Here is a 26,395-nt window from a genome sequence, read left to right on the forward strand (position 1 = left end):
TTGCTGTTTTTGGACAAGATGAGGACAGTTAGGGAATATTGCCATAACCCAATAGTCATCAATACTGTTAAAGCATGGAGGGCAATTCAGCAGAGGGACGGTAATATTGTTGTGGTTCTGTTCGCCGAGCTGGGAGTTTTTGTTGCAAACATTTTGTCCCCTTTCTAGGTGACATCCTCAGTGCTTGGGAGCCTCCTGTGAAGCGCTTCTGTGCTGATTCCTCCGGCATTTATAGTGGCTTGAATCTGTCGCTTCCGGTTGTCAGTTGCTGTCCGCTGCAGTGGCCGGTATGTAGGGTCTAGTTCAATGTGTCTGTTGATAGAATTCGTGGATGAGTGCCATGCTTCTAGGAATTCCCTGGCTGTTCTCTGTTTGGCCTGCCCGATAATAGTGGTGTTGTCCCAATCGAATTCGTGTTGTTTGTCATCTGAGTGTATGGCTACACAACCATACACAACAGAACCACAACAACGAGCACCCGAGCTACAAATCTTCTCACAAACTTTGAACAGTAATATTGGCAAAACATCTTTGTTTACACCTTTAGTAGGTATGCTGGGCTTTCAACCGGGTATGATAGATTCAGGATTTAAATGTTGGGTAGCTAGGGGTTGCCTGGGTGATTTATTTGAGGGAGATGTAATGATGTCCTACGATCAGTTAGTACAGAAGTACCTAATTGAGACCTCTTCCGTTTTTTTCAAGTTAGGGATTTTATTTAAAAAAAAGGTTAGATTAGATTACTTACAGTGTGGAAACAGGCCCTTCGGCCCAACAAGTCCACACCAACCCGCCACCCACACCCCTAACCTAACACTACAGGCAATTTAGCATGGCCAATTCACCTGACCCACGTATCTTTGGACTGTGGGAGGAAACCGGAGCACCCGGAGGAAACCCACGCAGACACGGGGAGAATGTGCAAACTCCACACAGACAGTCGCCTGAGGCAGGAATTGAACCCGGGTCTCTGGTGCTGTGAAGCAGCAGTGCTAACCACCGTGCCACCCATTACTTACAGTGTGGAAACAGGCCCTTCGGCCCAACAAGTTCACACCGACCCGAAACCACACTTTTGACTGATCCCTACAAATCTGACATAGAAAGAGGGATACTAAGGGCTAAGAGTACACTCTCTGTCAGTACTTTATATCACCAACTGGGGGGGTGCCACCTCAGATGAGTCTGATCGACTCTGCAAGGTGTGGGAAAGAGAGCTGGGTGTTGAAGTTTCTTCAGAGGCATGGGAGGATATTTGGGAGAATGCAAGGAAGATATCAATTTGCAATAAGACTTATGCTTTACAGTTGAAGATTCTCCACAGGGTCCACTTAGTCCCAGACCATTTGTCAAAATTTAAACTAGAGGTATCTTCAACATGTCCCAAGTGCAAGGTCTGTACAGGTACTCTTACCCATTGTGTTTGATCTTGTGACAGGCTTCAAACATATTGGAGTGCTGTGGTGGGTGCAGTGGAGAGGATTTTAGGTGTAGGGGTGGGGAAGGACCCTATTTCTCTCCTTTTGGGACTATCCATTGTATTTCCCGCAGACTCGCATAAGAAAAAACTTTTCAATATTCTTACGTTCTGTGCAAGGAAGAATATCTTGCTAGGTTGGATATCTGAAAACCCCCCAGGCCTGTCGGGTTGGCGGAAGATTGTTATGGAGCATATTCCCCTGGATTTTCTCACAAATATGGTACACCACAAAACTGAGAATTATTACAAGACATGGCAACCCTTTCTGAAATACCTGGACGCAGATTTATCTGCCACACTAACAAGGGCTTTTATATAGCCGTAACGATTGTGTTTCATGAGTCCAATATCCAGGGAGGAGGAACTCTGAATGTATGAGTGTTTTGTTTGACTGGGCTGAGTTATTACTATTCGTTTGTTTGTTGTTAGGTATTTATTTAGGTGGTTAAATAGCTAGTTTAGGTTTTTTTTCAATTTTATACTTCTCTATATGTTTATACCTCGGTATAGCAGGGTGGTTTGGGGTGTTGTACTGTTTTGAATTGCATTGTTTTGTATTTGTTGTAATATTTAAAAATCTATTTTTTCTTAATAAAAATATATTATTTAAAAAAATGACCTTCCAGCTCTTATACTCAATACCCCACCCAATGAAGGCAAGCATACCACATGCCTTCTTGACCACTCTATCCACCTGTGCAGCAACCTTCAGGGTACAATGGACCTGAACTCCCAGATCTCTCTGCCCATCAACTTTTCCTAAGGCTCTTCCGTTCATTGTATAATTGACTCTAAAATTAGTCTTGCCTAAATGTATCACCTCACATTTGTCTGGATTGAAATCCATCTGCCACTTTTCCGCCCAACTTTCCAGTCTATCTATATCCTCCTATATTCTCTGACAGTCCCTTATGCTTTCTGCTACTCCACCAATCTTTGTGTCATCTGCAAACTTGCTGATCATACCAACAGTGTCCTCTTCCAGATCATTTATGTATATTACAAACAGCAGTGGCCCCAACACTGACCCCTGTGGAACACCACTGGTCACCTTTCTCCATTTTGAGAAACTCCCTTCAACTGCTACTCCCTGTCTCCTGTTGCTCAACCAGTTCTTTATCCACCTAGCTACAACACCCTGCATACCAGATGACTTCACTTTCTCCATTAGTCTACCATGGGGAACCTTATCAAACGCCTTACTAAAGTCCATATATATGACATCAACAGCCCTTCCTTCATCTATCAGCTTGGTCACTTCCTCGAAGAACTCTATTAAGTTGGTAAGGCACGATCTCCCACGCACAAAACCATGTGCCTATCACTGATAAGCCCATTCTTTTCTAAATATAAATAGATCCTATCCCTCAGTACCTTCTCCAGCAACTTTCCCACCACCGACGTCAGGCTCACTGGTCTGTAGTTACCCGGAATATCCCTACTACCCTTCTTGTACAGGGGGTCAACATGAGCAACCCTCCAGTCCTCCAGCACCTCACCTGTGTTTAAGGATGCCACAAAGATATCTGTCAGGGCCCCAGCTATTTCCTCTCTCGTCTCCCTCAGCAACCTGGGATAGATCCCATCTGGTCCTGGGGATTTGTCCACCTTAATAACCTCTAGCCTACTCAACACACCTTCCCTACTTATGTCAACGTGATCCAGACTAATCAAACTTCTATCTCTAATCTCAACATTCATCATGTTCCTCTCAGTGAATACTGATGCAAAGTAATCATTCAGAATCTCACCCATTCTCTCAGGGTCGACACACAGCCTTCCTTCCTTATCCTTTGGTGGACCAATCCTTTCTCTAGTTACCCGTTTGCTTCGTATATAAGAATAAAATGCTTTGGGATTCTCCTTAATTCTGCTCGCTAAAGCTATTTCATGACCCCGTTTAGCCCACTTGATTCCTCGTTTAAGACTTGTCCTACTCTTCTGATATTCTTCCAAGGCGCTTTCTGTTCTTAGCTGCCTGGACCTTATGTATGCTTCCCCTTTCCTATTGGCTAGTCCTCCTTGTCAGTCCTTGCCCTGTGGATGTGGCCATCTTGGGGTGAGGTCACTGCGCAGCCCCTTGTGCCTTTGTGTCACTCAGGTCAGTGTGAAAGTGTCAGAACCAATAGAATGAATGAAGACAGGAGCCAATTGTCCCAGAGACCAAAAACTGTCGCTTGTGCAGTGGTGCCAAGAGGCCAGCAGAGGGTGGCATTATATCACTTTAAACACAAGAGGGTCAGAAAGAGTCAGAGACATTGATTCTTCAGATTTTAATTCAGTCATTTGCATTTTAATTGAAAAGTGCATATCCCTACTAACAGAGTTCTCCATATCCTGTTTCTGGAAAGCAAACTTGACATTGCTGCAATGTGTGAATTAACACATTTGTCCCTCTGCTGTGCTGACAGATGAGAGTGGTGTCTGCCTGTTTGTACATCTCGGTGTAACATGTTTGTGTGCGTGCATCTATATGATGTGTGAATGCAAGTGTTGGTAATAGTATACATCTCTCTGTGACCTGTGTTACTGCACAATTTTAGAAACTTCCTACTTGTCTGCATTAAATTCCACCTACCGCTGATCTAAATGTCCTGTTGCATTTCAATGCTATACTGCCTATCTGTCACGGTCTGATTCTCTGTGTGATCTGGACTCGTTAAATGAATGAATGAATTAAATAAAATGTGATGAATCCAAATCTCAGTCTGTCTTCTTGTGTTTAAAGTGATACAATGCCACCCTCTGCTGGCCTCCTCATGCCACTGCAAAAGCAGCAGGTTTTGTTACCTCCCCCATCAGTGCTTGTGAATCTCTTCAGTAACACAGTTGTTTCTCAAATTGCTTCTCAAGGAATGTTTTTGGAGACACGGGGCAGTTTTGTCCCTTGTGACGTTGTCCGTGAGATGTGAGCAGAGGGAGATGAACATGCCTGGTGCCTTTTCCTCCACAACACAACTTTTCAATTCTCTCTCACGTCCAAAGTTGAAAGAGTACATTCCAAAACATTGCAAGTTGCAGAATTCGTCTTATCTCCTCACACACTTTCTCTGGCACTCTCACACACACACACTGGCAGAGATGAAATGCCTCAAATCAGTGAAGGCGTGTAGGATCCTAAACAGATTTGAAAAGGACTGAAAGTTTCCTTTTTTGGGGTAGTCTAGAATGAGAAGAGACATTGTAAGTAATCTAATCTAATCTAATTGTTTTAAAATTATAGCGCACCCTCGCAAGAGGCAAGGAGAATTTCTATTTACTCTGAGGATGGTAAGGTCCTAGGGAGTGTTGCTGAACAAAGAGACTTGGAGTGCAGGTTCATAGCTCCTTGAAAGTGGAGTCGCAGGTAGACAGGATAGTGAAGGTGGCGTTTGGTATGCTTTCCTTTATTGGTCAGAGTATTGAGTACAGGAGTCAGGAGGTCATGTTGCGGCTGTACAGGACATTGGTTTGGCCACTGTTGGAATATTGTGTGCAATTCTGGTCTCCTTCCTATCGGAAAAATGTTGTGAAACTTGAAAGGGTTCAGAAAAGATTTACAAGGATGTTGCCAGGTTTGGAGGATTTGAGCTACAGGGAGAGGCTGAACAGGCTGGGACTGTTTTCCCTGGAGCGTCAGAGGCTGAGGGGTGACCTTATAGAGGTTTACAAAATTATGAGGGGCATGGATAGGATAAATAGACAAAGTCTTTTCCCTGGGGTCAGGGAGTCCAGAACTAGAGGGCATAGGTTTAGGGTGAGAGGGGAAAAATATAAAAGAGACCTAAGGGGCAACTTTTTCACGCAGAGAGTAGTACGTGTATGGAATGAGCTGCCAGAGAATGTGGTGGAGGCTGGTACAATTGCAACATTTAAGAAGCATTTGGATGGATATATGAATAGGAAGGGTTTGGAGGGATATGGGCCAGCATTGACAGATGGGACTAGATTTGGTTGGGATATCTCGTCGGCATGGACAGGTTGGACCAAAGGGTCTGTTTCCGTGCTGTACTATGACTCTGTGATTGTACAAGTTTGGAATTCTCATCAGAAGTCGCTGGTGGAGTTGGGGGGAGTCTCATTGAAAATTCTCTGAAAGAAGGGAGATCGATTCTTTACAGCAATGTAAAGGTAAGGAAAAATGGGAATGCAGAATTTGAAATGCCAACTGAAAAGCCATGAACTTATCAAATGGTGGATCAGGTTTGTTGGTAATTGCATACTAGGGTCTTATTTCATACATTTACTCATTAGTGAATCAATTTGATCTGATTTACTTATTGTCACATATTTATTACAAAAGTACAGTGGAAAAGTGTTCTATACTGTCGCCATTCTCTTGCCGCATCTTACAACACAGAAAGAAAAACCAAAGCATTGAATATAAAGACAGAAGAATGAAGAAAGAAAGAAAAAGTATTGAACTTTACAATCCTTCTTGTTCAGTGCTCGGTCATGGGCTTCCCGGCCTACCTGGGCTTGGGCTGCTCAGCCTACTCAGGCCTGGGCTGCCAGGCCTACCCGGGTATGGGCTTCCCAGCCTACCCGGGCTTGGGCTGCTCAGCCTACTCAGGCCTAGGCTGCCAGGCCTACCCGGGTATGGGCTTCCCGGTCTACCCGGCCTACTCAACGCCGTCAATCCTATTGCCGTGACCCACCTCTTCACTGAGCGGTTAGTAAAACAAAATAAAAGAGAGGAATAAAAGCAGACAGAAAGAAAGAAAATAAACAAACGAAAGCAGAGTGGACGGGTCCTGGGCTCTGAAGCTCACACCACTACCACCTTCCTGAATTGCCGGCCCAACTCTGATCCACAGCGCTCACCTGCGTCTGAGTGAATTCCTGTGAACATTTATAAAAAGGAGCTCATTTGCTGTCTATCCTGAATTCTCCTTCTGAATGTAATGAGCCATTCTCCTGAATAGCTGCAGTCCACACCATGTGAACACCATATTTACACTGTCATGAGGGAGGGGGGAAAATAACGTCAATAACAACTCAGTCGTATGCTCCCTCTCCCCCCTACTCCAGCCCCATACCACCCAGGAGAAGGAAGCAGGGGCTGGAATCTGTGCTTTGTTGCTGTTCTGCCACTCTTGCTCTGCATGGTGCTGGTCCTTCACACATTGGAAACAGGAGCAGGAATGAGCCATTCATCGCTTTGTGTTAGCTCCACCATTCAATACAGGTCTTGTCTGACCATCTAACCATTCCCATCTTCTCCCCCATACAGTGAGGATGTTATGGCTTTAAAAGGTTTATCTTGTCCTGTCTTTTTTTGAACAGAGGTTTTAAGGCAGTGACACCAAGCAGTCTACGCAGGGTCACGAGAGTAAACAGCTTGCGAGGCCTCAGTTTTGTCTTCAGTGGGAACAATAGAAGCAGCCCAAATGGGTGTAGCCAAGCTCTCTCAGAAGCAGGAGATTTGCTTTTTGTTAAGTTTTTCAGTAGGAACGTCAGTAACAGGGGCAAAGATGGTGCTAGACTTGAAAGGGTGCAGAAACAATTTACAAGGATGTTGCTGGGATTTTAGATTAGATTAGATTAGATTACTTACAGTGTGGAAACAGGCCCTTCGGCCCAACAAGTCCACATCGACCCGCCACAGTGCAACCCACCCATACCCCTACATTTACCCCTTACCTAACACTACGGGCAATTTAGCATGGCCAATTCACCTGACCCGCACATCTTTGGACTGTGGGAGGAAATCGGAGCACCCGGAGGAAACCCATGCAGACAGAGGGAGAACGTGCAAACTCCACACAGTCAGTCGCCTGAGTCGGGATTTGAACCCGGGACTCAGGCGCTGGGAGACAGCAGTGCTAACCACTGTGCCACCATGCCGCCCACCAGAGGGTTTGAGCTGTAGGGAAAAGGCTGAATAGGCTGGGGCTGTTTTCCCTGGAGAGTCGAAGGGGTGGCCTTATCGAGGTTGATAAAAGTTTTATCGTGAGGGCACAGAAAGGGTGAATAGTCAACGTCTTAATTCCCCAGGGTAGGTAGGCCAAAACTAGAGGGCATAGGTTAAAGGTGAGAGGGAAAAGATTTTCACGCAGAGGATGGTGCGTGCATGGGATGAGCTCCACCAGGTGGAGGCGGGAACAATTACAGCATTGAAAAGGCATCTGGATGGACACATGAATAGGAAGGGCTGAGAGAGATAATGGGCCAAATGGGAGCAGATTAATTTGGGATAGCTGGTAGGCACAATGAGTTGGATCAAAGGGTCTGTTTCTCTGCTGCATGTCTGTCTGATTCTAAGAGTGATCCTCCTTTCGGTCCAATGACACACTTTTTCACTACAAAACAGAGTCATTGCACAGATGTATCCCCAGGTAAGGGACTGAGAGTTACCAGTCAGTGTACAGATATCTCTCCAAAAGACAGGGGGACTGATTCACAAGCTAGTCACAGATACCTCCCTGAGAGAGGGGAAACTGAGAGACACCAGTGTATAGGTATCTCCCTAAGAGAGACAGGGGACTGAGAGACATGAGGCAGTGTACAGATATCTCCCTGAGAGAGAGGGGGGACTGAGAGACATGAGGCAGTGTACAGATATCTCCCTGAGAGAGAGGGGGGACTGAGAGACATGAGGCAGTGTACAGATATCTCCCTGAGAGAGAGGGGGGACTGAGAGACATGAGGCAGTGTACAGATATCACCCTGACAGAGACAGCAGACTCAGATATGAGGCAGGGTACGGATATCTCCCTGAGAGACAGAGAGGGGACTGAGATGTAGCGTCCATACAAATATCTCCCCAAGACGGAGTTGGATACCTGTCAGTGTGTAACATTCTCTGAGCTGGACAGACTGAAATGTAGGATAGGATGAGAAATTCAAGTCTGGCTTGGCTGGTAGCACCCACACTTCAATACACTCAGTTCTGAAAGGAACTGAAGTGCATGATCTAGGTTGATAGTCTAGCACTGCACTGAGGGGGAATCAGAGGAGCAGTCCTTTAAATAGATGGAAAAACAATAGAATTAGCAGATGCAAATGATGTTATGCAGATTGAAACAGACGGATGTGAACTATTTTGTCTTTTATTAAGAAATCCATCTATACCTGCAACACTTCTAAAACAAAATCCCTCAAAGCAGCCGGGTGTGAAAGCTGGTTAAAAAGTCCCAACGATGTTCTCCAGGCAGCATGACCAGGTGGCGATGGGCATCACAGCGGGGAGTCTGTCGTCCTGACGACTCAGAGAGCGGGCATCGGTCCGAAGCGGTATACCTCTGGAGAGACCGTCAGGGGGACACTGAATGGTGGAGGAGAGACAGAGAAAGAGGAGGAGATGAAGGTTCAACGAGACAAGAGCGTGATGTCCGAGTTGTTCATGATGAGACTGGAATCGAGGGTCAGACTGTCTGAAACAGAGACAGATAAAATATATAAATGCAGATCAACAAACAGGGATTACCCGACAGCAGGGCAAGCGGGATCACAGCTCATTTCCCTCAACACTCCCCCAATAACATGACTCAACTAATTAAACCCTCAGACACCATTAATACAGTCCTCCATTAATACGCTTGCATCAAACTTGGCAAGCCTCCTTCTTCATGGCCTATCAAACCTGCTGATCTTCCCAAGCTAGAAGGACAGGGGAGCAGATGCACAGGAATGCCACCATCTTCTGAGCCGCACGCCATCCTGCCTTGGAACCATACTGCCGCTCTGCTGTCAGTCACCAGGACAGCCCGAGGATCACAGCTGTCCAAAGTGCCGTTCACCAGCAGCTTCTCGAAGGGAATGAAGGATGGGCAATAAACGCTGGAGCCGTCAGTGATGCCTACATCCCGTGAAAGCATCATCTGTTTAAAAGTCCTACGCTAGTGTGTAGCTTGCTGTTCCCAATAACTCCATCTCCAGTGCTCCATACCTTTCACCAGTCCAAGGATGATGCCTGGAGAGGATGGTCAGGTCAGCAAAGGCAAAGAAAACTGACTAGAATCTCCTGGGAAGGTATCACGTGTGCGTGTGCAAGAGACAGAGAGTGCGTGAGAGACAGAGAGTGTGTGCATGTGAGAGTGAGTGCCTGCATATGTGAGAGAGTGCGTGTGTGAGAAAAGAGAGAGAGCATGCAAGCAAAAGTGTGCGTGCGAGAGAGCACGTGTGCATGACCGCGCACGTTCGAGAGAGACAGCACGCACGTCAGACAGCGTGCGTGAGACGGAATTCATGTCTGCGTGCGCGTGAATGAGACAGCATGCGTGCATAAGACAGAGTGCATGCGTGAGATGGAGTGTGTGTGCACACGTGAGCGTGCGTGAGTGAGTGTGGCAGTGTGCATGTGCGACAAGATGCGCGTGTACGTGCGACAGAGTGCCTGCATGAGAGGGAGAGAGTGCGTGTGTGACAGTGCATACAGGATATAGAGAGAGAGAGAGAGAGAGAGAGAGAGAGAGAGAGAGCGCGCATGTGAGAGAGATTGCATGCGTGCGAAAGAGAGCCCACCCTCTACATCTCACAACCCCTCCCCCCACCACCAAAGAGCAACACGTACCCTGCTCGAAGTTGAGCTTCTTGGCTGGCGATCCATCTCCAAGTCCTTCGATGTCCACCAGGTCACTGTTGACGTCCGAGTCATTCAGGGCGCTGAGTGTCACATCTTTTGGAGGAGCGGGGTGGGGGGGTGCAGAAACGGATAGAAAATGTGACACCCACTGCCGCACATGAATTGCTGAACCACTTTCCCAACAGAACTCTCTACAAGTCTATCATTAACTACTCCGTGTTCTCTGAGGGGATCAACATATCCACTCTCAAAAACTCAAAGCTTTTGTTTTGAAAGGAAATAAAAGAGGACGCAAAATAGTGCGGAATTTAAATAGAGGTTAGCGAAAACCAATGCCCTTCAGAAAACAAAATGGGTTCGGATTTCTGAGGTCTGCTTATACTGACATTTGAATCTTCCACCCTGGACAACTACGACGATATTATGGCTTTAACAGGTGTTTCTTATTCTTTTTTTTTGTAAAGGTAGGTTTTAAGGCAGAGGTTCTCAGCTGTCTAATAAAAACTTGTCAACAGCTTGAGAGACTTACGGTTTTTTTTAAAATGAAGGTGGAACAATAGAGGCAGCCTGGATGGTTGTGGTCAAGCTCCCACAGAACCACAACTTTTCGTTTTAGCTTCCCAGCAGTTGCTGCTGGGGTCTTGAAGAAGCGGAAGCTGTTTTTGTCCCTCACGGACACTTCTCAGTAATATCATGGGTAATCTGACTATGGTTACAGCTAAACACTGGGGATTCTCTTCCTGCTGTTGGAGTTGCACGTGAGAAAATCCGGTCCTGATTTTGCCTTTTGTCAAAGGTGTGTTTCCAGAATGTTACTGTATTGGAACAGTGACTGTTTGGTAGCAAAATAAATCTATTGTTCCATTAAGTTTTCCCAATAGAGTTGTTATCCTCTTTCTTTTGCTGGTGTTTTAACTGTGGAGCACGAATAATGTGTGTTTTGCTTCAGATCTGGTAGTCTGACCGACCCCAAAATGAAACGCCTGGCACTTGCCTGTAAAATATGCAAACGTTAGGGTCTGGGCTATCTTCTGAATATATATTTGAGGGGATTTTGTTCTGGTCCACAACACGATGACCCAAAACAATACCTTACTCCCTGACCTTACCGGATGTCTTTTGCTTCTTGACGGCCGATGGGTCCGTGGGTGGGGTGTTCCCGACAGAGGCTGCTGCTGCTGTCGCTGCTGGAGGTGTGGTTGGCGCTGAGACTGCTGCCCCCGCCGTCACTGCCTTCTTCTGCAATTTCTTGGGGGACTCTGAGGGGAGGGGAACGCTGCTGTCCTCATAGACTTTGCGTTTGACCGTGGTCTTGATCTGGGCGCTGGGAGGGGCAGAGGCACAGGGTGAAATGTGAGGACCAACACGGCAGTGGGCAACTTGTCAAATGCCACAAACCTCCCCGCTGCCTGTGCAGAGTAACTACCTTTCTATAGCACCCTTGCAACGCTGCAGGACATCACACGGTGCTGCACAGCCAATGATCAGATGGATTAGGAGTAGGCGTAGGACATTCAGCCCCTCGATAAGGTCCTGGGTGATCTGACTGTAGTTTCAACTCCACATTCCTGCCTCGTGTTACCCACGCTCCTGCCCAGCATTACCCCACCTATCATTGATAACTGTTTAGATTTTAGATTAGATTAGATTTCCTACAATGTGGAAACAGGCCTTTCGGCCCAACAAGTCCACACCGACCCACCGAAGAGAAACCCACCCAGACCCACTTCCCTCAGACCAATGCACTCAACACTCTGGGCAATTTAGCATGGCCAATCCATCCTCACCTGCACATCTTTGGACTGTGGGAGGAAACCGGAGCACCCGGAGGAAACTCACGCAGACACTGGGAGAATGTGCAAACTCCACACAGATAGTCGCCCAAGGCTGGAATCGAACCTGGATTCCTGGTGCTGTGAGGCAGCAGTGCTAACCACTGAGCCACCGTGCTGCCCATTAACTGCCTTATTAACCTATCTATTAACCTAATATTCAATGAGCTTGAGCATATAGAGGTTTATAAAATCATGAGGGGCGTGGATAAGGTGAATAGCAAAGGTCTTTTCGCCAGGATTGGGAGTTCAAACCTAGTGGGCATACTTTTACACGCAGAGTGGTTCGTTTGTGGAACCGTTTGCCTGAGGAAGTGGTAGATGCAGGTACAAGTGGCAACGTTTAAAAGACATTTGAACAAGTACATGAAAATGAAAGACAGAAAGGTTTAGAGATAGGTCGTAAGAGGTAGGAGAGGTCTGATCCCATTCTGAAGTGTTTTGGGAACTGCCGAATCACAAAGGCAAACAACAAATTAGTGTCAAGGGTTAGCTGCATTCCTTGAGCAAATGTTTGGAAATAATCAATAGGCTCGGTGCATTATTAGGGAAGATAAAGTAATAAATATTGTCAACATGACTTCTAAAAAACAAACCATTTGCACAGGAGAAAGTTTGTAAAAAGTGGTCACAACTAGGGAAAGATAAACAATTGAAACTTAAGTGTAGATGTAGATAATTTGAGCAATTTTATATCCAAAGATCAAGGGGAGAGTGGCAAAGGCAGGTTACAAATGTGGTTGTCTCCTCATTGTTGGTGGAATCTAAACAAGTTTTATTTAATGACTTGATAAAGTGGTTAAATTTCACTCTTCTTAGTGGATGCTTTTCTTAAGGAAAGACAATTAGTAATGGAAAGTGTTTGAAGTGAAGATAGTAAAGATTTATTTAAAAAGGAAACTTCAGTTTAAAATTCACCTACAGCAAGTGAATAGCAGGGGGCGAAAACTGCAGTTGTAAGTCAGAAAATCTGTTGTTTGATCTCTCAGGTTGAAGTAAGAGAGGGGTTGTTCCCAAGCTGTCAGCTGTGTCACAGTAACTTTACAGTCGAGTTGATTGTAAAGACTTTAGAACAATTGGTAGCAGTTACTATCCTTCCTAAACTGCCATACTAAAGGTAGTACAGAAACTGGAAGAGCTCTAAGTGAAAAACAACAATTCATGTCATTGGTGAATACGGCACTGCAGCTGGCCAATATCTGGGCAAGAGGAAAACTGTAAGATCCCAAAGGCAGGTGACGGGGGTATCTGGTACACACCGTGAGATACTGGGAGAACCTAGGGCTGTCCATACAGTTGTCGATGATTGATCATATACTTTTACTGAATTGAATGTATAACTTAGGGGGATGTGGCTAACAAGGACGTCAATGTTACTTGTAATTATTGTAACGCGAAAGCCATTAAAATGTTTTTCACTGGGGAATTGCAGAGTGTCACTGACCTCCAATCTGAGCTGTCAGTAAGAGGGCATATGAAGGCCAGATTTGGGTTTCTCCAGCTTCTCCCACATATGTGGCACGAGAACTCTGAATAAAGATCACTTGAGCTAAGAAACACAGGACTTATGACTCCTCTTTGGTATCTCTCTCACTAACACAATGGAAGAAGTTTACCCTGAACCTGGGCAGCATGATACCTCACTGGTTCGCACTGCTGCCTCACAGCCCCAGCATTCCACCCTCGGGCAACTGTCTGTGCGGAGCTCGCACATTCTCCCCATGTCTGCATGTGTTTCCTCTGGGTCCAAAGATGTGCAAGTCAGGCAGACTGGCCAGACTAAATTGGCCCGTAGTGTCCAGGGATGTGCAGGTATAGGAAAGGGTGATGGGTTTGGGTGGGATGCCCTTCAGAGGGGTGGTGTGGATCCAATGGGCAGAATAGCCTGCATCAACTCTGTCAGGATTCTTTGATTCAATGAACTCTCCAATGGACACAGTTCCTCTGTGTCTAATCAATCGAAGTCTTTCACAATTTAAAGACCTCAATAGGGTCAGCCTCTCAGCTTGGATTTTCAAGAAAAAGAGGCCCTAAGAAACAAAGTGCATTCAGGCATGCCCGAGTCATGAAAAAAGCACTATCTAAATGCAAGTCTTCTTTGATTGTATCATCAAGCTCTTTTTGATACAAGCTCAGCTGATTTCTGGTCAGTCAATCCTGTCTGTTGGTCGCCCTTTCTCAGAGTGCTGTTTCTTCCTACTATTCCTTACATCCGCCCTGTAACTGCACCCAGACATGACTGCCCTGAAGCAGGAGGACCTTCAGCCCATCTTGGCTGCTTGACCATTCACCTCGATCAATCTCAATTCCATTTGCTGCACTCTCTCCAAAATGCGTTCAGCTTGCCAAAAAGAATTTATGAAACATTTACAATCTGCTGTGGAGTACACAGTCTGTAAATACCACAGCCACCTTTGCTCATTCAGCTGCCAGCTGGTACATCTCTTTCCACACCTCGGAATCACACGTATCATCTGCTCTCAATCTAGTCCAAAGTCCTTTGCTAATCTTTCACCTTCAACTGAATACTTCAGCAGCTACACTGTAAATTCGCAACCTCAATCATACTTCCACCCCTCCTCCCCCCACCCCCAACTCTGGGGCCTAGTCAGCCCAGTTATTCCACCTTGGAACACCCAGTCCCCCATCTGTCTTCCCCCCTACACCACCCCCCGCTTACACGGTGCGGTCTTTGATGACGGTGCTGATTTTGTTTAAATCCTCTCCGAAGCGCTTCACGGCCGAACGCAGCATCTCAATCTCCGTGTCCGTCCACTTGGCACTGGCGGGAAGAGAGAGAGAGAGGGATAGAGCGATGGAGAGAGGAAAACAAAAATACTGGGAGAGTCGGGATTGTCAGGAGAACTGCTTTGACTCCTCAAAGGGAAGTGGGCCAGCACTGATAGAGCACCCGAGTAATTAAACCTGGGCTAAGGGAGAGGGAGAGGTCACTACCAGAGGGTGGAGGGTGCCAGGCTGCTGTGTTACATCAGTAAACCAATTGCCCAGCACAGCCCTGACCATCCCTGCTCAAGAAAGAAAGATCCCAAGAGTCAACGAGATGTACAGCACGGAAACAAGCCCTTTGGCCCAACTTTTTCGCATCGACCAGATATCCTAAATAAATTGGGACCCATTTCCCAGCATTTGGCCCAATATCCCTCTAAACCCTTCCTATTCATATAGCCATCCTTTTAAATGCTGTAATTGTACCAGCCTCCACCACTTCCTCTGGCAGCTCATTCCATACACGTACCACATTCCGCGTGAAAAAGTTGCCCCTTATGTCCCTTTTATATCTTTCCCCTCTCACCCTAAACCTATTCCCTCTAGATCTGGACTTCCCCGCCCCAGGGAAAAGGCCTGTCTACTTATCCCAGTCATGCCCCTCGTGATTTTATAAACCTCTCTAAGGTCACCCCTCAGCCTCTGACGCTCCAGGCAAAACAGCCCCAGCCTGTCAAACCTCTTCCCTATAGCTCAAACCCTCCAACCCTGGCGACATCCTTGTAAACCTTTTCTGGACCGTTTCAGGTTTAACAACAACTTTCCTCCAGCAGGAAGACCTATAGGATCACAGACAAATCAGACGCTATTTAATGATGCAGACAGAGGGACAGATACAGGTCAGGACATTCTTGCACATCCCCTATCATTGACTACGCATCTCCTATCATTGAATACTCATCAGGACCTCGGCATTCAAGGTATAAGCACTGCGGTATCAGCTTTGAATTTTGCACTCCGTTGTCTGAAGTGAAGCTGAAACATTCAGACTTTCACAAAGATTTACATTTGCTTTTTCTCATTTCTCAGAATCAGAGAATCTCAGTGTGGAAGCAGGCCACTTGGTTCATCGAGTCCACACTGACCATCCAAACAGCATCATAGCCTGACCCAACCCCCTAACCTAACCCTGCATTTCCAATGGTTAGTCAACCCCTGGACACTACGGGACCATTTAGCACGGCCGATCCACCCGAACCTGCACATCTTTGGATTGTGGGAGGGAACCGGAGCACCCGGAGGAAACCCACGCAGACACGGGGAGAATGTGCAAACTCCACACACAGACAGTTGCCCGAGGCTGGAATCAAACCGGGTCCCTGGCATTGAGAGGCAACAGTGCCAACCACTGAGCTGCCGTGCCCACCCATTTCTTTTGTAAGACACGGGCTTACCACCTGAAGTGCCCTTGATTGAGAGGCTTCTTCAGGCATTACATTCAGTGGTTAAAAGTCAACCACATTGCAGTGAATGTTGCACGTTGGCAGATTTTCGTTCATAAAGGGAATTGGTAAATCATATGTGTTCTTGCAACAGTTGTTGGTAGTTTCACACTCACCATTTCATCAATGGCTAGCTTTCAATTCTTCGTTTTGAAAACTGAATGTTAAGTTTCACTAGGTGTTGCAGTAGGAATCGAACCTACGTCCCCACAGCATGAAGCTTGGCTGCTAGATCATTAGTGCAATGGCGCTGCACGATACCTTTGACATACTTCCAATACTTTAACTGACAAATTATTTTATGGAACAAGATTATTGAACAAAGATTATAGAAGATGATATGGGAGTGTACAATTGGTAAAGATTAGCTTTACGTTCAAGTTGCCTCTTTGACCCGTTTTGCTCTCATTATCGCAAATATTTTTTCACTCCTTATTTCTTCCCTGGCAACCATTTTCATGGAACATGTTGATTTTCTCTCGTGTGCAATGTCCTTTATGAACCGTAGTGAGGCATACTGGCTCAGGGACGGAATGATTTCTGGGATACCTGGGAATTTTCAAGACCACAAGGAGCACAAGTAGGCCTTTCAGCCCATCCAGTCTGTTTCATCTTTCAATGAGATCATGGCTGATCTGATCTGATCAGCCTCAACTCCACTTCCCTATCTTTTCTCCGTAGACTGGAGGTTGGCAAACATGGTGCCACTGTTTAAGAAGGGCGATAAAGACAAGCCAGGGAACTATAGACCAGAGAGCCTGACCTCAGTGGTGGGCAGGTTGTTGGAGGGAATCCTGAGGGACAGGATGTACATGTATTTGGAAGGACAAGGACTGATTAGGAATAGTCAACATGGCTTTGTGCGTAGGAAATCATGTCTCACAAACTTGATTGAATTTTTTGAAGATTGCTGAGGGCAGAGCAGTAGATGTGATCTATATGGACTTCAGTAAGGCGTTCGACAAGGTTCCCCATGGGAGACTGATTAGCAAGGTTAGATCTCACAGAATACAGGGGGAACACGCCATCTGGATATAGAATTGGCTCAAAAGGTAGAAGACAGAGGGTGGTGGTGGAGGGTTGCTTTTCAGACTGGAAGCCTGTGACCAGTGGAGTGCCACAAGGATCGGTGCTGGGCCCTCTACTTTTTGTCATTTGCATAAATGATTTGGATGTGAGCATCAGAGGTACAGTTAATAAGTTTGCAGATGACACCAAAATTGGACGTGTAGTGGACAGCAAAGAGGGTTACCTCAGATTACAACAGGATTTGGACCAGATGGGCCAATGGGCTGACAAGTGGCAGATGGAGTTTAATTCAGATAAATGCAAGGTGCTGCATTTTGGAAAGGCAAATCAGGGCAGGACTTATACACTTAATGGTAAGGTCCTAGGGAGTGTTGCTGAACAAAGAGACCTTGGAGTGCAGGTTCATAGCTCCTTGAAAGTGGAGTTGCAGGTAGATACGATAGTGAAGGCGGCATTTGGTATGCTTTCCTTTATTGGTCAGAGTACTAGTACAGGAGTCAGGAGGTCATGTTGCAGCTGTACAGGACATTGGTTAGGCCACTGTTGGAATATTGCGTGCAATTCTGGTCTCCTTCCTATCGGAAAGATGTTGTGAAACTTGAGAGGGTTCAGAAAAGATTTACAAGGATGTTGCTAGGGTTGGAGGATCTGAGCTACAAGGAGAGGCCGAACAGGCTGGGGCTGTTTTCCTTGGAGCGTCGGAGGCTGAGGGGTGACCTTATAGAGGTCTACAAAATTATGAGGGGCATGGATAGGATAAATAGACAAAGTTTTTTCCCTGGGGTTGGGGAGTCCAGAACTAGAGGACCTAGGGTTAGGATAAGAGGGGAAAGATTTAAAAGAGACCTTTTTCACGCAGAGGGTGGTACGTGAATGGAATGAGCTGCCAGAGGATGTGGTGGAGGCTGGTACAATTGCAACATTTAAGAGGCATTTGGATGGGTATATGAATAGGAAGAGTTTGGAGGGATATAGGCCAGGTGCTGGCAGTGGGACTAGATTGGGTTGGGAAATCAGGTTGACATGGATGGGTTGGACCGAAGGGTCTGTTTCCATGCTGTACATCTCTATGACTATGACTCTATAACCCTTAATTCATTAAAAATCTGTCTATCTCAGCCTTGAATGCACTTAGTGACCCAACGTCAACAGCCCTTTGTGGGAAAGAATTCCACAGATTCATTACCCTCCAGGAGAAGAAATTCCCCTTCATCTCGGTCTTGAATGTGTGACCTCTTATTCTGGGAATGTGCCCTCTGATCCTTGACTCTCCCACCCAGGAAACAACCTCTCCAAATAGAATCACAGAGTCATATAAAGCACGGAAACAGGGACTAGGGGAACAGACACCTACTGTTCATCTCACCTCTGCCCCTCATGATTTTATAAAATTCAATAAGGTCATCCCTCAACCTCTTACGCTCCAGTGAAAAATTCCCAGCCACTCCTTATAATCCAACCCTCCACACCTGACAACATTCTGGTAAATCATTTCTGAACCCTACATCTAAGAAACAATGATTTGCTTTCTGTAATTTTTATGACTTCACTGCTTAGTTTAATGATTTTTTTGACATGTAGATCAGATGAGATTAGATTCCCTACCGTGTGGAAACAGGCCCTTCAGCCCAACTAGCCCACACCAACCCTCCGAAGAGTAACCCACCCAGATCCATTTCCCTCCGACTAATGTACCTAACATTATGGACAATTTAGCATAGCCAGTTCACCTGACCTGCACATCTTTGGACTATGGGAGGAAACCGGAGCACCCGGAGGAAACCCACGCAGACAAGTGGAGGAAATGTGCAAACTCCACACAGACAGTCGCCTGAGGCTGGAATCGAACCTGGGACTCTGGTGCTGTGAGGCAGCAGTGCTAACCACTGAGCCACTTGGAGCTGCATAATGGTTTAATTTTTTTCTCTTTTCCCTTGCCGATGGGCCATCTAATGAGTGATTTCAAATGGATAATAAAATTTAAAATGAATGAACCAACCTGATGAAGCAGCAGTTCAGGGAGTACAGGTGGTCTCAACTAAGACTCAACTAACTCAACCAGTGATTAATCTTAGATCTGCGGAATATAAACTTTTGTTAAGCAAAGGTATTATGGGCCAACAGTAGGTATAGAGTGTTAGGCCACAGATCATTGTTAATCTCACTGAATGGTGGAACAGGCTCAAAAGCTGAATAGCCTACCTTGACAAACCCCTATTCTTGATGCACGTCTGTATGGCCGCTAAGATTTAGCATAAGGACCCCCAGCTCTGCAGGTCTCTGAGGCCTCATTCCTGATGAAGGGCTTTTGCCCGAAACTTCCATTTTCCTGCTCCTCGGATGCTGCCTGACCTGCTGTGCTTTTCCAGCACCACTCTCTAACCTTGACTGTGATCTCCAGCATCTACAGTCCTCACTTTCGCCTACTGTTGCTCACTGCCTATAGATGAAGAGCCCGCAAGGCTAAAGTAAAGAAGGACAGTCGACCAAATTTGAATGTGCAAACCAACACCAGAGTGGGGCAGAGGAGTGGTGGGGGCCTGTAGGAAAGGAAGGGGCTATAAAAATGGCACAGTGGGAAAGGGAACCGGAGAGAGCACTGCAGAGTGGAGAATAAAAGCTGAGTAATGGGAGGAGGTCAATAATGGATATGGCAGAGGCTAGAGTAGGTTCACGTGCATCCAAGTAAATTGAAATTGCTGACAGTCCACAAAAACAGAATGAAGGTGCTGAATTTATATATCTATCACTGCTTGCTATTTGTACTCAGGGTGGATATTATCGAACAAGGAACCAAGCCTCCTCCAACTCCAGTAATGCATCTCTTCACTCCCCCTGTACCTCTTCAACCATTGCCCAATGTGCACCAAACAACACAAAACTTACTGTGCTGGCCCTAGCCTTCTGGGTCAAGCTGCATGTGTTGTACCAATCAGCCCCAAACTGTTAAACATGAAAGGTTATGGAGAGGATTTATAAGGGTGCTGCTAGGGTCGGAGGGGTTAAGCTATAATGAGAGGCTGAATAGGCCAGGGCTATTTTCCTTAGAACATCAGAGGCTGAGGGGTGACCTTACAGAGGTTTATAAAATCATGAGGGGCGTGGATAGGATGAATAGACATGGACAAGAATGAATAGACAAGGGTTCTCCACAAGGTCGGAAAGTCCAACACTAAAGGGCACAGGCTCACAGTGTGAGGGAAAAGATTTAAAGAGGACCTCAGGGGCAACTTTTTCACGCAGAGGGTGGTACAGGTATGGAATGAGCAGCCAGAGGAAGCGGTGGAGACTGGTACAATTATAGCATTTAAAAGGCATCTGGATGAGCACATGAACAGGAAGTGTTTAGAGGGATATGGGCCAAATACTGGGATATTTGATTAGATTAGATTAGATTACTTACAGAGTGGAAACAGGCCCTTCAGCCCAACAAGTCCACACCAACCCGCCGAAGCACAACCCACCCATTCCCCTACATTTACCCCTTTACCTAACACTACGGGCAATTTAGCATGGCCAATTCACCTGACCTGCACATCTTTGGACTGTGGGAGGAAACCGGAGCACCCGGAGGAAACCCACGCAGACACGGGGAGAATGTGCAAACTCCACACAGTCAGTTGCCTGAGTCGGGAACTGAACCCGGGTCTCTGGCGCTGTGAGGCAGCAGTGCTAACCACTGTGCCACCGTGCCGCCCAAATGGGGCTAGGTTAATTTAGGAATCCAGTCAGCATGGACGAGTTGGGCCACAGGATATGTTTCCGCGCTGTACAACTCTATGACTCTGCGTTTGTTGTGGTCACTGGCCTGTGGGTCGAACGTGCACAGCCAATAAAACACTGGGCCCTTGAAGGTAACAGCAAGGGAAAAATGGCATCACAACCACTTGCTAATGCCAGACGAGTGACCAAGGATTTTGTTTTAAAACACAGATGTGTCAGCAGCTTCAGCTAGGGTTTTTTTTCTGAGCCAGAGGGGCTGGCACAGAAATGGTTAACCCACAGGGCTGGGTTGGTGGCCACACAACATAGATAAAGAGGAGGAATGTCTTCAACAAAGGCATGGTGAATCTTTGGAACTGTCTACACCAGAGGGCTGAGGTAGTTCAGTCACGGAGTTACGATCTAGAAAGAGACTGATAGATTTCTCGATATTAATGACATTAACAGATATGGAGGTAGTGTGAAAACAGCACTGAGGGAGATTAGTTGTGATCCAATAGAATGTGATCCAGGTGGCACAGTGGCTCAGTGGTTGACACTGCTGTCTCACAGCACTAGGGACCCAGATTTGATTCCATCCTTGGGTGACTGCCTGTGTGGAGTTTGCACGTTCTCCCAGCATATGTGGGGGTTTCCTCTGGTTCCTCCCACAGTCCAAAAACATGCAGGTTAGGGTGAATTGGCCATTCCGAACTACTCAGTGTCCAGAGATGTATAGGCTGGGTGGAAGTGCAGGGTTACAGGGATGTGGTATGTCTGGATGGGATGCTCTTCAAAGAGTCAGTGTGGACTTGAGGGGCTGAATGGTCTACTTCTACTCTGTAGGGAATCTATGATTCCAGAATAACAAGGGCTAGAAGGACCAAATGGCCTTTCTCCAACTTCCTATGGTCCTAAACCCTTAGGAACTCGATTCATCAGTGCTGGGGGTAGGAGTGAAGGTAGGAAGAAACCCACTGAAATCAAGAGGAGATTTCCTCTTGAGGAGGAATCCAGAGCACCAGAGATGAAGAGAAATTCTTTCCTTCAGGGGATTGAGAGTTTTTGGAAATCTCTTCCTCAAAAATGGTAGAACCAGAGTCTTTCGGAATAGTTTTGAGGCAGAGGTAGGTACTTTCTTGGTGAGCGAGGGGGTTGAAGGGTGACTGAGGGGCGGCGGGTATATGGAGTAATCATCAGCAGTAAGCCCATCAAATCCACACCAAAACTCCAAAGGGCATCCCACCTAGACCCAACATCATATCCTATCCCTGTAGCCCTGCATTTCCCATGGCTACTCCACCTAGCCTGCACATCCCTGGATACTACGGGCATATTCTTGATGAAGAGCTTATGCTTGAAACACAATTCTCCCGCTCCTCGGATGCTGCCTGACCAACTGTGCTTTTACAGCACAATACGTTTTGACTCTGATCTCCAACATCTGCAGTCCTCACTTTCTCCTGGAAACTATGGGCAGTTTAGCATGGCCAATCCACCCTAACCTGCGCATCTTTGGACAGTGGGAGGAAACTGGAGCACCTGAAGGAAACACACACAGACATGGAGAGAATGTGCAAACTCCACACAGTCAGTCACGCAAGGTTGAAATTGAACCCGGGTTCCTGGCGCTGTAAGGCAGCAGCAGTTGTAACCACTGAGCCACCGTACTGTAGTTAAGTTTCTTAGGAGAGTCACCAATAATGCATGAAGGGAACAGAAGTGGGTAATGGGTTGTTGAGACTGAACAGAATATGAGGAGACTATTCAATCCCTCTCTATCACGCCATTTGATCAAGGCTGATCTTTATCTTCCTTCCATGTACTGGGGTGAAGTGTACGAGATGACTACTTGCCTCTCTCTCTGCCACAGAATTGAAAATGTGTTGCTGGAAAAGCGCAGCAGGTCAGGCAGCATCAGAGGAGCAGGAGAATCAACATTTCGGACATGAGCCCTTCTTCAGGAAGGAATTGTTGCCAAAGACAGAAGCGATGCATGCCACAGGGAGGGCACCACCCTGGCATTCATTCCCAAGCCAGCTGGTCGACAAGGTCCCAGAGGGACAACGGTGAGGACCCTTACAGGGGATGATATACCATGGTGGGGGGGGGGGGGGGGGGGGAAAGAGAGAAACACACCTCCACCTACTTACCCAGCCGGTGAGGAGTCCGCCACTGGGTGCAGCTGCATGGTCAACTCTCCGAGCTTGGTGAAGGCAGCTCCAGCCGCTGAGAAGATCTCGCCCACCTGCAAGGTCAAATGGCGGGAGAGTAAGCTGCAAGTGGTATCAAAACAAATCCCTCTCCTCCAACCCAACAGGCTGCAGACTCACAGCAAGATGCACTCTTGACCAGAATTACAAGCAAACCGAAACCTCAAGTTACAGTCCACCTAAACTGAGCCATGTGCTCCCGCTCTCTCTCTGCCCCACTTAGGAACATAGAAAATAGGTCCAGGAGTAGGCCATTCAGCCCTTCAAGCCTGCATCATAATTCAATATGACCATGGCTGATCACACGATCTCAGTATCCCACTCCTCCTTTCTCTCCATACCCCTTGATCCCTTTAGCCGCAAGAGCCACGTCCAACTCCCTCTTGAATGTATCGAAAGAACTGGCCCCAACAGCTTCCTCTGGTAGAGAATTCCACAGGTTCCCAACCCTCTGAGTGAAGGTGTTCTTCCTCATCTCAGTCTTGAATGGCTTACCCTTTATTTATACACCGTGACCCCCAGTTCTGGACTTCCCCCAGTATCAGGAACATTCTTCCCACACCTCGCTTGTGTAGTCCCGATAGGGTTTTACATATTTCTATAAAATCCCAATTCTAATTCTTCTAAATTCCAATGAATACAAGCCCAGTCGATATAGTCTTCCTTCATATGTCAGTCCTGCCATCCCGGGAATCAGTCTGGTGAACCTTTAATGGACTTCCTCAATAGCAAGAATTCCTCAGACTAGGGGACCAACATTGTACACAATACCAAGGTGTGGCCTCACCAACACACTTTATAATTGCAGCAAGACATCTCTACTCCTTCAGTCAAATCCTTCCATGCAATCAGTGTCAGAAAAGCTTCATCTCGCTTTTGGATGAACAGATTAATTAGGAGCAAGTGTAGGCCAATCAGCCCATCGAGCCTGCTCAGCTATGGCTGATCCAATTATTCTACACTCCTATCTAAGCCAAACAATCTTCATCCCTTGCTTATTAAGAATCCAACTACGTCCATCTAGTCATTATTTCCATCGCTTGTTGAGGAAGAGACTTGGCGGGAGGAAGGGGAGAGGGAGAGGGGGATGGGGGACGGGAGGCAAAGAAGATGAGTTGGTAGGGGAGAGGGTCTACTCTCAGCAACTCAGCTACAAAAAGTCAAATACAACTTACTGGGCACTTTTCTCAATTCTTTGAACTCCAAGACACTGCAATAGGATGGCAGGCTGGAAGTGTGCCTCCAATCAAAAGCTACACCATGCTTATCAAGTAATAACCTGGCGATTACGAATTGCCAAAAATATTCAACTGGACCAGCCACATAAATACTGTGGCTGCTAAAGCAAGGAATTCAAGAATTCAATTGAGAGGCTAGGAATTCTACTGTGTTAACTCACTCACTGACACTCCAGAACCTGCCCACCATCTACAAGACGCAAGTCAAGAATGGGGTAAAATATGCCCCACTTGCCTGGGTGAGCATAGCCCGAACACTCAAGAAGCTCAACGCCATCTCAAATAAATAACCTATTTGTTTGGCACACCATCGTCATTTTCAACATTAATTCCCTCCAAGGCCAGTGCTCAGCAGCAACAATGCAGACCATATACAAGTTGGAATTCCTACAGAGAAGAAGGAAGTTGCTCGGCCCATCAAGTTCACACTGACCCTCTGAACAGCATTTCACCCAGGCCCAGTCCCTCACCATATCCCATAACGCCACATTTACCATGGATAATCCACCTAGCCTATCCATCCCTGGACACTACGGACAATTTAGCATGGCCAATCCACCCTAACCTCCACATCCTTTGACTGAAACCGGAACACCCAGAGGAAACTCATACAAACACAGGGAGAATGTGCAAAATCCACACAGACATTCACTCAGGGAATCCAACCCGGGTCCCTGGCACTGTGAGGCAGCAATGCTAACCACTGAGCCACTGTAGTCCCCCAGCATATTGCAGTGATTCATCAAGTCTCCTTGAGACACCTTCCAGACCCATGACCCTGCTATCTAAAAGATCAATGGCAGTAGATTCAGCACATTCAGCAGTACCCGCACATTCTCCCTCCAAACCACTCACCATCCTGCCTTGGAAATGAGCCACCGTTCCTTCAGGGTCACTAGATCAAAATCCCGGAATTGCCTTCCTAACAGAAGTGGGTCTACCTACAACACACGGCAGTGTAACAGTTCAAGAAGGGGCTCACCACACCTTCTGCACGGCAATTACAGATGGACACTATATAGGACACTCAGCCAATGGCACCCACGCAAACAATGAGATGTTTTATCAAATAAACGTGACTACACTTACCTTGGTCGATGCAGAGGTCATCCTGAGGGTGCTCCTCCGAACTCCCTACCCAAAGTCAGGACAAAAACAATTCCTAAGCCCTAAAGTTTGGCAGGAGAAGGGGTAAACTCTCTTGGCCGATTTCCAGAACCCCGGATGAGCCCAAATTTGAACCAGTCGATGTCAAATAGCCTGACGTGGGGCACAGGGGTTGCTGGTAGGTGGGCACGGTTGGCAGCACCTGATCCAAGGTAATCCCCCACTTTCAAGCCAAGGGGGACCTGAAATGGTGGTCTTTACCACCTCCCCCACCCCACAACCAACCCACCCTCCTGGCTCCTCTTGCAACAACCCCAGACCAGTGTGGTCTGACTTGATGCAACTGGATCGCACAGCGATTGCCCTCTTGCTGTGTGCAGACTGGGAGAGGGGCAAACCAGAACTAAAATTAAATGTTTTAATTCGCTTTTTGGGTCTCTCTGTTTGCAAGGGCTGAGGGTTGGTAACTGATGTCAATGCAGATGGCCCCAATGCAATGCACGTGCAACAGGTATTTGTTTGGCGGTAATTTCTTTTTGCAATGCAATATTTTAGGTGCTTTTTATCCCCTCAGGTTTTACAGAAGTTGCAATGCAGAAGCAGATAGGAAGGCTCACTCCCCTCCCCCTACAAAACCCTCTCCAGAGCCTCGACTGACAGCTTATCCCTGAAGGCACAGGGCCAGGATGCACTTTCCCCCCAGTGCCGCCTCTTCTCCCAACGACTACCCCACCCCCCCCGCTCCCTCACTTCACAGGCCGAGGCCCCGCGGCCTTTCCCACATCCACCGACGGCCCGCGTCTCCAACGGCAACACACCGTCTCCACTCCGATTGGTCCACGTGGATGTCAATCCGGCACCACCGCCTCTCCATTGGACGGACGCTTTCCAGGCCGCGTGCAGCGGTCGGACAAATCCGGTGTCAATCAGCAACCCTAATCCAGCCTCCCCCTGGTTTCATTGGACAGCAACTTCGGACCACCATCCTGATCGGTCCTTACCCTGTCAATCAATAATACTGGCCCCACCCTCCGTAATCCTGTGGGTTCATGGGAGAGA

At 46.9% G+C, this 26,395-nt stretch overlaps 1 protein-coding gene across 4 annotated transcripts; it reads right to left on the bottom strand.

Moving 5' to 3' along the window:
• Positions 1-8,495: 8,495 nt before the first annotated feature.
• Positions 8,496-26,060, bottom strand: c44h17orf49 (chromosome 44 C17orf49 homolog). 4 transcript variants are annotated; one of them, XM_060854476.1, is made up of 6 exons: positions 25,319-26,060; positions 22,932-23,026; positions 14,499-14,600; positions 11,096-11,310; positions 9,975-10,079; positions 8,496-8,726 (listed from the first exon to the last, which is right to left on the bottom strand). In XM_060854476.1, exons 1-6 carry the CDS (start codon positions 25,337-25,339, stop codon positions 8,716-8,718), a joined length of 549 nt encoding a protein of 182 aa, XP_060710459.1. In that variant the 5' UTR covers positions 25,340-26,060; the 3' UTR covers positions 8,496-8,715. The 4 variants fall into 4 exon arrangements, with proteins under 4 accessions (XP_060710459.1, XP_060710460.1, XP_060710457.1 ...); XM_060854477.1 differs by having other exon boundaries at positions 8,496-8,831; XM_060854474.1 differs by having other exon boundaries at positions 8,496-8,835.
• Between the last annotated feature and the right edge of the window lie 335 nt (positions 26,061-26,395).

Source organism: Hemiscyllium ocellatum, chromosome 44 (genome assembly GCF_020745735.1).
Source record: "Hemiscyllium ocellatum isolate sHemOce1 chromosome 44, sHemOce1.pat.X.cur, whole genome shotgun sequence".
In the NCBI taxonomy this organism is placed as follows: domain Eukaryota; kingdom Metazoa; phylum Chordata; class Chondrichthyes; order Orectolobiformes; family Hemiscylliidae; genus Hemiscyllium; species Hemiscyllium ocellatum.